General features: G+C 46.9%; 1 protein-coding gene across 1 annotated transcript in view; it reads right to left on the reverse strand.

Moving 5' to 3' along the window:
* BRCC3 (BRCA1/BRCA2-containing complex subunit 3) overlaps positions 1-14,215 on the reverse strand; it is a 95,304-nt gene that overhangs the window by 15,680 nt on the left and 65,409 nt on the right. The window contains exon 6 of the mRNA XM_063936897.1: positions 2,286-2,417. Within this exon, the coding sequence (XP_063792967.1) occupies positions 2,286-2,417 (132 nt within the window). The remainder of the gene's footprint in view (positions 1-2,285; positions 2,418-14,215) is intronic.

Below are 14,215 nucleotides of genomic sequence, written 5' to 3' on the forward strand. Positions count from 1 at the left end.
CTGTAAATACACAGCGCTGATGAGACAGGCGGCTTTACAGAGGAGACAGTGCCCTGCAGTCCCGGAGATCAGCTCAGCTAATTGTGTAAAGATGGCACCTAAATCTCTGTCAGGGAGTGAGGGAGAGTGAAATGCAGCTCCAGGGCGGGAACACCAGCAGTAGATGGTGCCCGGAGCTGGGGGAGGGACTACAGGTCAGCGCCTTATTCCCTATGCGGGTCCTCACTACCAGGTACTGTGGAGCCTATGTAAAACGGATTTTAGTAAATCCACCTGTGCTCCCAGCCCTGGTGGATATAGTGGGGTCTCGGTACAGTATAGTGTCCACGCCAGCAGCGCAGTCAGTCTCCTGGAGCCGCGATTTACTGGCGGGCCCCACCTGGGGGACCCTCTTACCTCCTCCCTGATGTGCAGCCATGCGATCCAGGAGAGCATCAGCGGTGGTGTGCCTAATGACCGGAGCGCCTCCGCTGCAGGTACCCGAGAACCTGGCCGTGGGAGTATGCAGCGCTGCTGGGGTGGTGATGGAGCCGCAGCACAGAATGTCAGAATTTTCAAGGGCTGCAGCACTGTATGTCATTCTCTTTTCAGGGCTGCAGCCCTGAAAAGAGAATAGAGGAGGCGGCGCAGTGCATCCTGGGAACAGTCAAAGCTTTAGCCTGTTGGTGCCTCGGATCAAGATCCAACTCTACACCCCCAATGTATTCCCTGTGGAATCCAAGTGTACCCCGCTGCAGAAAATAGGATTTTAATTACCTACTGGTAAATCCTTTTCTCGTAGACCGTAGAGGACACTGGGCGCCCGCCCGCCCAGTGCTTCGTTCTTCCTGCACTGTTACTTGGTTAGGTATTGTTGTTTGGTTCAGCTGTTGCTGTTCCTGTTTTTAAGTTTGGTTAGCATAGCTTTCCTCTTGTTGTGTGTGCTGGTTCGGAATCTCACCACTATCCTTTTATATCCTTCTCTCAAAGTAGGTCAGTCTCCTCGGGCACAGTTTCCTAGACTGTGTCTGTTAGGAGGGGCATAGAGGGAGGAGCCATCGCACACTATCGAATTCTTAAAGTGCCCATAGCTCCTAGTGGACCCGTCTATACCCCATGGTGCTAAATGGTTTCCCAGTATCCTCTACGGACTACGAGAAAAGGATTTACCGGTAGGTAATTAAAATCTTATTTTTTTGGATTGTGGGAAGAAACCCACGCAAGTACGGGGAGAATATACAAACTCCACACAGTTAGGGCCATGGTGGGAATCTAACCCCTGACCTCAGTGCTGTGAGGCGGTAATGCTAACCATTACACCATCCGTACTGCCCAACACTCTTCACAATTCTCATACATTGCATATGCTCACTAATTGTCCCCTCCCACACAATGCACTCTAATTGTCTAGGCCTCCACCGTACTATTTATCACTTGCATTCCATAGGGGAGAATTCCATTGTGGGCAAAGAGTGCAAATTGCAGATGCAACAGTGTTTAAATGCTCGCAATGGCAGCCCTATTCACACCCCTTTTGCTAAAAATGTTTTGCTAACCTATGGGTAGCCCTACGGGTGTCACTTTAATTTGGCCAGGTGAATCCATTAACCCACAACTGAATTCCCTCTTATAGACCCATTACTTGGGGTGATTTATGTCCTGGCCATTGTAATGTCTATGTGTATCTGAAGTGGCTGAATTGAGCAAAACCTAAATACCATTATCTCTGAGGACTTATTTAAAGTTGTGGTGCACACTACTTTCTCAGAGAGGGTCGCATGATTACATGTGAGCTGCAGTGATGCTATTCCCTCCATTTACATATGCCACCTGGAACGCAGGCTACATTAGCATGGAATGAGTACACCAGCTAGATAAAGTCAACATGCAGCAATAAAGGTTAACTGCCCTGCTTTGTGGACATTCTTCCAGTCACTGTTACCTCTGCACAACGCTTCACTAAGCAGAACATCTCAACATTTTCCCACAATGAAGATTTACATGCAGACACTGCAGATTGGACAGCTGCTGCAACTTGCCCAATACAACCATCTAATATGCAACGTTAACATGCAAACTTCTACTTAAAGCTAAAGGTGCACCAGCAGGTTCATGTAGCTTCTGAACCATAAACGAAAGCCATTCAGAAAAGAGACAGTCTGCCTATCACAGCATAAAATAGTCCCAACAAGATTCCATACTCTCTTATACTGTAGGTGTTCTTTTTCTCTCCATCTGCCAAGTGTTTCAAATATTTAAGTGCATTCTTTGTCATATACTTTTCATAAAAACATGCCATAAACTACCTGTGTATTTTGCGGTAAGCATCCTGCTCTTCCTGGCAAAGGATTCTGGGTAGCTCCACAGCGGACTCCAAACAAACCTTCCTTATTGTGTCATGCGGAACTACATGAAGTGGTATTTCAATTCTCTCATACCTGTTGAATGTGTTCGGTAATATACGTTAAATTAGGAAAGATTAAGAGCTATACAATGATTGAACAAGGCTAGGCACATTCATAAATGTACATAATGCAGTATCAATGATTGCCATTTCATTTAGATTTGTTATGCGGCATAGTGCAGCCAGTTTTTCTCTGCAGTAATAATCCGGTCCTTCAATAAACTTAGGCCAGGTATCCCAATTGGTAGCCTGCGTGAAAAGTATAAAAAAGTTCACGTTTGCGATTATCATTTTCACTAGTGATTGGAGGATACCATAGGCTACAACAATGCGTCTACCCCACAGTTAAAGCATATGGATAGAACAACATGCGTTCCAAACACTGGAAAGCAGAGCCCTACTGCAATGCCAATAACAAATATAGTTATGAAGATAATAGCAACAATGGTTTTTCTAGCATGAATAAAAATAAAAATAATTTATATATATATTGTCAAATTCGTTTAGGAGTATCCTTGAAGGAACCACAAAGAGACTGTTTACACAATAGAGCGCTCTCCGTACAACCATCTCTATTTTGCTGAATTACTGGTTCTCGACTGGCAGGAGGACATGTATTGGAGATTAGCAGCTGCTCCTCCCCAAAGACTATTGGGTCTAAGGCGGGGATTCTACAAATAGCGCAATTTGGTTATTTTATTGTTTGATATAGATAGATATATATATATATATATATATATATATATATGATATATATATAGATAGATAGATAGATATATTAGTAAGACTAATGTAATGAAAACTAGTGAGCGTGAAGTCCGAACGTAACCATACTTCATTTTAGATCCAAAAGGTTTCCTTAAAGAATGACAGGCAATGATGGAATCTTACTACATATGCAATCATCATCATACCACCTTGTGTCCTCTACAATAGGTCACAGGGTCAATACGATCAGACTATGTGACCCAAGCACCAAACCAATGGAATATTCAGATTTGGATATATAGGAGGCCTGCTGTGAGTGAGCCGACAGGTCTGCTAACGTTGGGCGTCCTTTTTTGCCGAAAATGCTAAATTACCTATGCGAATAAGATGCAGAAGACAACTCTGCTTATTAAAATATGCGGCATGCCTATATTCTGTGTGTGACTGTGGCTGTATCTGCATACAAAATGCTATGTTACAGTGTTTTCAAGGAAATAAAGTAAACGCGCTCACGACAAGGTGCGACTAGAAGGCCTGTTTAACATGACTGCAGCAAGGACGTAGGAGGACACATCTGTACATGGAGGGAGGAAGAAGAGGGGTAGCGCAATGACTCGCTGCCTCACGGCAATGATATCCTTTCTTCAATTCCCCACAAGGGAGTTTGCTTCCTCCCAAAGTCTTGTCAAGTTAATGTGGTAAGGAATATGGATAGTAAACTCCACTGGGGCAGGGACTCATGAATGACTAAATATTATATGCAAAGTGCTGTGGAATAAAATGATGACAACTCACCATATGCCAGGCAAATTAGATCTTATTAGATCCTACCGGAAGAGAATGTAATTGGGAAGGTAGGATGCCATCTGACACCTGACTTTTAAGAATGAAACCAACTAGTTTAGGATGGAAAAATGAGGCAATGACTGGTCACAGCTTATTCACCAGCCTATATTCAGGAGAAATATCGATCTACAGCTACCAGCACACACGGCATCATGACCTAGCTTGTTAATAACCAGAATCTGAACCTCGGTGGTGGTTGGGTCTTCTGATAACTTTTACCAACTTAATCAGCGACTGTTGCGCTTATACACAAGGAAACCGTTTTAGACTCAGTGGTGATTTGAGATAATGCAGATATTGAAAGATGAATGAAACTTGGATAAGATAATGAAGTAAGGCAAGGGGAAACAACATCAAGTCTATTAAGTTCAACATGATCTAAAAAGAGGAGCGGAGATCAATATTAAAAGAGGAGCACAAGTTTGAAAGTAACAAAATACAAAAAGGAGAGTTATGGTAGACTTACCATTGTTAACTCTCTTCCTGTGAGGTACACTGGATTCCACAGGGAAAACATCAGGTGTAGAGTGGATCTTGATCCAGAGAGGCACCAACAGGCTAAAGCTTTAGGCTGTCCCAGGATGCATTGTATGGCCTCCTCTATAAACCCGCTTCCGGGCACTGTGAGCTCAGTTTCGTTAACCAGTCCAATACAGGAGCAGGTAAGAGAACAGGCAGATATTAATCACATAGAACCACATTCTCACGAAAGGAGAAGGGACCAGCGGCTAATGCCATACAAACCCATAGAAGTTAGGTGTGTCAGGGTGGGTGTCCTGTGGAACCCAGTGTACCTCGCAGAAATAGTTAACAATGGTAAGTCTACCATAACTCTCCTTTTCTGCAGCGGGGTACACTGTGTTCCACAGGGAAAACATTGGGTGATGTCCTAAAAGAGTTCCTCAAGGGAGGGGATGCGCCTTAGCGGGTATAAGAACCCGGCGTCCAAAGGAAGCATCCTGGGAGGCGGAAGTATCAAAAGGCATAGAACAGGCATGGCCAAACTGCGGCCCTCCAGCTGTTGAGAAACTACACATCCCAGCATGCCCTGACACAGCTTTAGCATTCTCTGACAGCAAAACTGTGTCAGGGCATGCTGGGATATGTAGTTTCACAACAGCTGGAGGGCCGCAGTTTGGACATGCCTGGCATAGAATCTGATGAACGTGTTCACAGAGGACCACGTAGCTGCCTTGCACAATTGTTCTTGGGCGGCACGCCGTGGTGTGTTCGCAGAAGGTCCAACCGACCAAGTAGAAGGGGCTTTAATAGCAGCAGGAGCTGGGAGTCCAGCCTGTGCATAAGCTTGTGCAATCACCATTCTAATCCATCTGGCCTAGGTTTGCTTATTCGCAGGCCAGCCACGTTTGTGGAAACCAAATAGTACAAACAGGGTATCTGACCTCCTGATAGAGGCAGTTCTCTCCACATATATACGGAGAGCCCTTACCACATCCAAAGACTGCTCTTTGGGGTAGAAGTCAGAAGAGATAAAGGCCGGAACCACAATCTCTTGGTTAAGGTTGAAAGATGACACCACTTTAGGTAAGTGACCTGGGCGAGTTCTCAGAACTGCCTGGTCACGATGGAAAATCAGAAAGGGTGGATGACAGGACAAAGCGCCTAAGTCCGACACCCTTCTATCTGAGGTAATAGCCAGCAGAAACAGGACCTTGGCTGTGAGCCATTTAAGGTCCACTGACTCAAGAGGTTCAAACGGAGATTCTTGCAGGGCATGCAGGACAACAGACAGATCCCATGGAGCAACAGGAGGGACATAGGGAGGCTAAATCCGCAACACACCCTGAGTGAATGTATGAACGTCAGGTATAGACACAATTTTCTCTGAAACCACTTCAACAAGGCAGATGTGTGAACCTTGAGGGAGGCCAGACAAAGGCCTAAGTCTAGGCCATGTTGCAGGAAAGCAAGGATTCTGGATGTTTTGAATCTGTACGCATCATAGTTCTTATCAGCACACCAGATGAAGTAAGAATTCCAGACCCTGTAATAGATCCGGGCAGATGCTGGTTTGCGGGCTTTCAGCAGTTTGGATGACCGTCTCAGAGAATCCTTTGGCCCTCAGGAGTGATGCTTTAAGAGCCACGCCATCAAAGCCAGTCTGGCCAGGTCTGGATAGAGACAAGGGCCCTGTACGAGGAGGTCTGGTTGTTGAGGAAATAGAAGGGAACACTCTGATGATAGAATCTGCAGGTCTGAGAACCAATGCCGTCTGGGCCACGCCGGAGCGACTAGAAGTAGTACTCCTCCTTGCTTGAACTTCCACAGGACTCTGGGCAGTAGTGACACTGGAGGGAACACGTAAGGCAGCCAAAAGTTCCATGAAATGGCTAGTGTGTCCACGAACACTGCTTGAGGATCCCTGGTCCTTGATCCAAAGACCGGAACTTTGTGATTGTGTCGAGACACCATCAGGTCTACATCTGGTAGACCCCATGTGTCCACTAGGAGTTGAAAAACTTCTGGATGAAGACTCCACTCTCCGGCATGCACGTCCTGATGACTGAGGAATTCCGCTTCCCAGTTTAGGATACCCGGGCTGAACACCGCCAATATTGCTGGCAGATGGCGTTCCGCCAAACGGAGAATTTTTGACGCTTCCCTCATGGCCATGTGACTTCGAGTTCCGCCTTGATGATTTATGTATGCCACCGTGGTGGCATTGTCTGACCTTACTTGAACAGGCCTGTTCTGTATTAGAGGCAGGGCAAGAGTTAACGCATTGTACACCGCCTGCAACTCAAGAATGTTAATCAGGAGGAGTGAGTCCTCCCGGGCCCAGCGACCCTGGAAAGAGTGTTGTTTCAACACGGCACCCCATCCCCGCAGACTGGCATCTGTTGTCAACAGGACCCAGTCTGGGATCCAGAAGGGACAGCCTCATGTCAGTTGCTGTTCCTGCAGCCACCAGGTCAGCGATAGCCGAACGATCGGAGTCAAAGTGATCATGTGAGACCTGATCCGATGAGGTAGGCTGTCCCACTTGGAAAGGATTAGCCTCTGCAGAAGGCAGGAATGAAATTGAGCGTGCTCAACCATGTTGAATGTCGACACCATTACGCCAAGTACTTGCATCACCGAGTGTATCAACACACTGTTGCAGGAAAGGAAGTATCTTATCCTGTCCTGAAATTTCAGGACTTTCTCTGGAGACAGGAACAGATATTGACTGTGTGTGTCCAGGAATGCCACCAGGTGACCATGCTCTGAGCTGGGACCAGCGAGGATTTCTTTCAATTGATGAGCCACCCGTGGGCTTGCAGGAAGCTTACCATCAGTTGAAGATGACTGATGAGGACATGAGAATCCACCGTCTGTGAATTTTCCCACTTATTAGATAACTCTGCAGGGAGAGGATAGCGAGCCAAGGCCCGTTTAGAGAGAGGGAACTTTTTACATGGATTAGCCCAGGGTTCCTGCCTGATGTCTACCAAATGGTCAGAATGGTGCAATAGATTATTAACCACCTTCTACCTTTTAAACATATCAGTTTTCTTTGCGACACTAGTGGATTCTTCATCATAAGTGATGTGTAGGATTTGCTTAATAGCAACCACTAGAGCAGGAACATCGATTTGTAATTCAGAGTCCTCGTCAGATACACCAGATTCAGTGTCTGACAGGACAGTACAATCCTCTTCAGTGGGCTCGTCCATATATCCCCGCCCACTGGCTCAGGCAAATTAGTTGTATACCAAAGCATTTAGGCAGGAGCATTATGTAGAACCCTATTCAGGCAAGAAGAACACACATGCACACCCTTCCATGCAAGAGGGAAGAGTTTAGGGAGTATAAAGATCCTCAAATCAGGTGCGTCAGGGTGGGATCCCTGTGGAAACATCTGGACATAGGAGAAATACTGTTATCAACGGTAAGTTCTTACCATAACGTATATTTCTCCGGCAGGTTCCACAGGTTATCCACAGGATAACAATGGGACTTCCCAAAGCAATTTTTAGTGGTGGGGACACTCCTGATTAGATAAGAAAACCTTGCGCCCGAATTCAGCATCATGAGAGGCAAAAGTATTCAAGGCATAATGTCTAATGAATGTGTTATTGGAAGACCATGTGGCTGTCTTACATATCTGTTCTGCTGAAGCACCATGTTGTGCTGCCCATGAAGGACCTACCTTACGTGTAGAGTGAGCAGAGACATTGGCCCTCATTCCGAGTTGATCGGTCGCAAGGCGAATTTAGCAGAGTTACACACGCTAAGCCGCCGCCTACTGGGAGTGTATCTTAGCATCTTAAAATTGCGACCGATGTATTCGCAATATTGCGCTCACAAACTACTTAGCAGTTTTAGAGTAGCTCCAGACTTACTCTGCCTGTGCGATCAGTTCAGTGCTTGTCGTTCCTGGTTTGACGTCACAAACACACCCAGCGTTCGCCCAACCACTCCCCCGTTTCTCCGGCCACTCCTGCGTTTTTTCCGGAAACGGTGGCGTTTTCAGCCACACTCCCATAAAACGGCCTGTTTCCGCCCAGTAACACCCATTTCCTGTCAATCACATTACGATCGCCGGAGCGATGAAAAAGCCGTGAGTAAAAATACTATCTTCATAGCAAAGATACTTGGCGCAGTCGCAGTGCGAATATTGCGCATGCGCACTAAGCGGAATTTCACTGCGATGCGATGAAAAATACCGAGCGAACGACTCGGAATGAGGGCCATTAGCCGGAACAGGGAGATCAGTTTGAGAATATGCTTCTGAAATAGTAATTCGAAGCCATCGTGCTAGCATCTGTTTAGTGGCAGGCCTCCCCACTTGTGAAATCCGTAGAGGATGAAGAGAGAATCTGTCTGTCTTTCTGATGGCACTGGTACGATCCATGTAGATCCTTAATGTCCGGACTACGTCCAGCGACGCATCTCCCACATAAAATTACGATTCCTGAAAAACCGGGACCACAATGTCTTCATTAAGGTGGAATATAGACCACACCTTAGGAAGATACCCAGATGTAGTTCTGAGAACTACTTTATCTGGATTTTAAAATCCACTTTATTTAGTGGTTTAAACAGAGCAACTTGAAGGGCTTTGATGACTAGATTTAAGTCCCCAGGCACTGTAGTAGGAACAAAAGGAGGTTGAATGCGCAGCATTCCCTGGGAAAAGTGCGCACATCCTGCAATTTGGCAATTTTCTTTCGGAACCATACAGTCAATGCTGACACTTGTATTCTCAAGGAAGCCACCCCTAAACCTTTATCCATTCCTGCCTGAAGGAATGCTAAAACCCTGGAAACTCTGAAAGATTTCGGGTCCATACTTTTTCCATTGCATCAATGAATATAGGCTTGCTATATTTGGTGATAAATACGAGCCAAGGAAGCTTTCCTTGCTCTGAGCATCTGTGAGAATCCTCTTAGGATATAGATTTCAAGAGCCACGCCATCAAGACAGTCGATCCAGATATCTGTGATACCAAGGACCCTGCCTTAGTAGATCTGGGCGTAGAGGAAACAGAAAATGTATTCGACATCTTCTGTGGATCCGTGTACCAACGCCTTCTGGGCCAAGCCGGGGGTTATTAGTATCCCGGCATCTTTGTTGTATTTTCCTCACTATCCTGGGTAGCAGGATGATTTGAGAAAACACGTAAGTGAAATTAAATTCTCATTAAAAAGACGTCCACAAAGATCACTCCTTGATCCTTTGTTCATGACCTGATTATGGCTCTTTGTTGTTCAGATGGGACTCCGGGAGATCTATCTCTGGCCAACCCCACTTGTCTACCCGAGTCTGAAACGACTTTAGGGTGCAACGCCCAGTCGCTTACCTGAGTGGCGTGTCGACTGAGAAAAATAAGAATTTACTTACCGATAATTCTATTTCTCATACTCCGTAGTGGATGCTGGGGACTCCGTAAGGACCATGGGGAATAGCAGCTCCGCAGGAGACTGGGCACAAAGTAAAAAGCTTTAGGACTACCTGGTGTGCACTGGCTCCTCCCCCTATGACCCTCCTCCAAGCCTCAGTTAGGATACTGTGCCCGGACGAGCGTACACAATAAGGAAGGATTTTGAATCCCGGGTAAGACTCAAACCAGCCACACCAATCACACCGTACAACTTGTGATCTGAACCCAGTTAACAGCATGATAACAAAGGAGCCTCTGAAAAGATGGCTCACAACAATAATAACCCGATTTTTGTAACAATAACTATGTACAAGTATTGCAGACAATCCGCACTTGGGATGGGCGCCCAGCATCCACTACGGACTATGAGAAATAGAATTATCGGTAAGTAAATTCTTATTTTCTCTAACGTCCTAAGTGGATGCTGGGGACTCCGTAAGGACCATGGGGATTATACCAAAGCTCCCAAACGGGCGGGAGAGTGCGGATGACTCTGCAGCACCGAATGAGAGAACTCCAGGTCCTCCTCAGCCAGGGTATCAAATTTGTAGAATTTAGCAAACGTGTTTGCCCATGACCAAGTAGCTGCTCGGCAAAGTTGTAAAGCCAAGACCCCTCGGGCAGCCGCCCAAGATGAGCCCACTTTCCGTGTGGAATGGGCTTTTACAGATTTTGGCTGTGGCAGGCCTGCCACAGAATGTGCAAGCTGAATTGTACTACAAATCCAACGAGCAATCGTCTGCTTAGAAGCAGGAGCACCCAGCTTGTTGGGTGCATACAGGATAAACAGCGAGTCAGATTTTCTGACTCCAGCCGTCCTGGAAACATATATTTTCAGGGCCCTGACTACGTCTAGCAACTTGGAATCCTCCAAGTCCCTAGTAGCCGCAGGCACCACAATAGGCTGGTTCAGGTGAAACGCTGAAACCACCTTAGGGAGAAATGGAGGACGAGTCCTCAATTCTGCCCTATCCGTATGAAAAATCAGGTAAGGGCTTTTATAGGATAAAGCCGCCAATTCTGAGACACGCCTGGCTGAAGCCAGGGCTAACAGCATTACCACTTTCCATGTGAGATATTTTAAGTCCACAGTGGTGAGTGGTTCAAACCAATGTGATTTTAGGAATCCCAAAACTACATTGAGATCCCAAGGTGCCACTGGAGGCACAAAAGGAGGCTGTATATGCAGTACTCCCTTGACAAACGTCTGAACTTCAGGAACAGAAGCCAGGTCTTTTTGGAAGAATATTGACAGGGCCGAAATTTGAACCTTAATGGACCCTAATTTGAGGCCCTTAGACAGTCCTGTTTGCAGGAAACGACCCAGTTGAAATTCCTCTGTAGGGGCCTTCCTGGCCTCGCACCACGCAACATATTTACGCCAAATACGGTGATAATGTTGTATGGTTACATCCTTCCTGGCTTTGATCAGGGTAGGGATGACTTCATCCGGAATGCCTTTTTCCTTCAGGATCCGGCGTTCAACCGCCATGCCGTCAAACGCAGCCGCGGTAAGTCTTGGAACAGACATGGTCCCTGCTGGAGCAGGTCCTTTCTTTTTTTTAAATAGAGTAATTTTTATTCAACAGCGTTTTTATATATACAGACATTTCAGTGTACACTGGGAGGCACATTGGGATTACACGTTGTTCAAAGCATTATTGTCACCAAGGATATACGTGTACTTATACTGATACAAATGACATTTCCCATTTTACAGTTCCCGTGCATTCTTCCCACCATATACATATTTTCTGAAGTCTGTAACCAGGTCGCGTTTCACATACTTAACATTTTGTATTTCCTCCCACCCCCCCACCCAGGACCTGTATTAAAAATTACCCCGTCTATCAGGCCCTAAATAGCCCCCAACCCCTCTAGCCCCAAACAAACCCTTTAACTAACTTAAGCCTAGTTATCTAACATATGCGTGGTGTGGTGTGGTGTGGCGACCAGATATGTAAACAGCTATAATAGAGGAGAGATGAAGGTCCGGCTCAGCGCTCCAAGGCCCAAATATCACACCGCGGCGAAGGTCGGTGCCTCTAAGTCCGAAGGGCAAGGGATGAGTATGTGGAATTGATCCAAGGAGACCATATCTTCTCGTATTTGGTAAGGGCATTATATTTCATGTATACAGATCGTTCTTTTGTTAGAGTATCATTTACCAAACCTTTAAAAGCATGTATCGTGGGAGGTCGCGGGGCCATCCACGTCCGCGCGATGCACACCTTTGCAAGGGCGCACATGTTGCGGGCGTACAAGTCTTCCCAGCGGGACCCAGAATCGGGGTCTCCCACCCCCAGAATGCAGAATTTCGGAGTCAGCGAGCTTCTCTGTATCCCCGTATGTTCCAGAATCGACCCGACCCCGGCCCAGAACACCTGCAGCAGCGGGCATTCCCATGTGAGGTGCCAGAATGTGCCTCCGGCAACCCCGCACTTGGGGCAAGCACCAGCGCTATCTGTCCTAAATCTGGCCAGCCTGCTCGGTGTCATGTATGATCTATGTAGAATAAAAAACTGTATCTGTTGAAACCGCAGCGATTTGGTGACCTGGCTCGGGTTACCCAGAGCGCCCTCCCAGTCTTCCCCGTCCATGGGACCTACGTCACTCTCCCATCTCTCCCTAAGACTTGAGAGCGGGTCTGCATGTGTCGTTTGAAGGAGATACGAGTAGGTGAAGGAGATCACCTTAACTCGGCCCAGTGAATGTAGAAATGCTTTCATGGGGAAGGGGAAAAGCGTTGGGGCAGAATCTGCGAATTGCGCCTGCAGGGCATGTCTCAGTTGTAAGAATCTATAGAAGTGAGAGTTCGGGAGTCCAAACTCCTCTTTCAATTGCTGAAATGATTTTAACGTGCCATTGCTATATAGCTGGGACACCGAAACTATCAAGTACGGAGCCCATACCTCCTCACCCCCCAGGGACCCCAGTTCACTGAGCAATCTGGAGTGCCACAGAGAAGTGTCTGGGTCCATTCCCTCATACCCAAGTAGGGCCTTCAATGCCAACCATATCTTCATAGCCTGGAAGACAATAGGAGGTGATAGTCTGGAAGGGTTACCCCCCGCCAAAACCTGTGCCGGGGAAAGACTTGGGTAACAGCATCTAAGGAACGCCCGGCCTAGTCCATCTTCCTCCCCTCCTCGGAGCCACATGCCAATGTGTGATAACTGAGCAGCATAATAATACAGTTGGAAGTGGGGTAATGCCAAGCCGCCGTCCCTTTTTTGTCTGGTAAGAGTGGATAATTTTATTCTGGATCTTCTATTGGCCCATATCAAGGACGTCAGGACACTATTTAATTTTCTGAAGAACGCTGGAAATATGTAAACAGGGGACTGCAATAGAACATACAAAAGTTTAGGCAACACTACCATTTTAATGAGGCCGACTCTACCCGTCATTGTCAGTGGCAGCTTGCACCAAGCTCTCGATTTGCGCACAACCATCTGTACCACAGGGTCAAGGTTTAAGGGCACAAAGTCCGATGGGTCATTGGTGACCAGGATCCCAAGGTACTTAAACTGGGCTGTCCAACACAGCGGTAAGGATATTTTCGGGGTCTGGGGGGGGGGGGGGAGCCCATAACGGGCATGATAAACGATTTGGTCCAGTTTATGCGGAGACCCGAGTACCTACCGAAGGTCTCTATGACCCGCAACACAATGGGCATATCCACCGCGTAGTCTCGAAGGAATAGCAACAGGTCATCCGCATAAAGGGCCAATTTGTCAGTGCAGGGACCCGTACTGATTCCCTTAATGTCCGGGTGTGACCTAATCAAACAGGCCAGGGGCTCCATGGCTATGGCAAACAGGGCGGGAGAGAGGGGACATCCCTGTCTGGTGCCCCGTGTCAAAGGGAATGAGGAGGAAATGTATCCATTCACCAGGACCCTGGCGCGTGGATTCTGGTATAACAGTTTGACCCATTGTATAAAGTTAGGGCCAAAGCCCATGCTCCTCATAACTCCCCACAGGTATGGCCACTCAACACTATCAAAAGCCTTGGCCGCGTCCAATGAGACCACGACCTCGTCAGAAGGGAAATCATGAGGAGCCTGCAAAATAGTGTACAGCCTGCGCAAATTAATGGACGTGGATTTCCCAGGCATGAAGCCGGTTTGATCGGGATGGATTATGGATTCAATCACCGTGTTTACACGGACCGCAAGAATTTTCGCTAAGATCTTAGCGTCTGTGGGAATAAGGGAGATCGGCCTGTATGACTCCAAGAGTTTAGGGTCCTTACCAGGTTTTGGAAGCATTATTAGAATAGCCTCGGACATTGAGGGAGGAAGGCAGTCAGCGGCATATATGTTAACAAACATGTCTAGTAGTTGAGGTCCAAAGAACTTAATGTACTGTTTATATAGTTCCGTGGGA

Source organism: Pseudophryne corroboree, chromosome 8, assembly GCF_028390025.1.
Source record: "Pseudophryne corroboree isolate aPseCor3 chromosome 8, aPseCor3.hap2, whole genome shotgun sequence".
Taxonomy (NCBI): Eukaryota; Metazoa; Chordata; class Amphibia; order Anura; family Myobatrachidae; genus Pseudophryne; species Pseudophryne corroboree.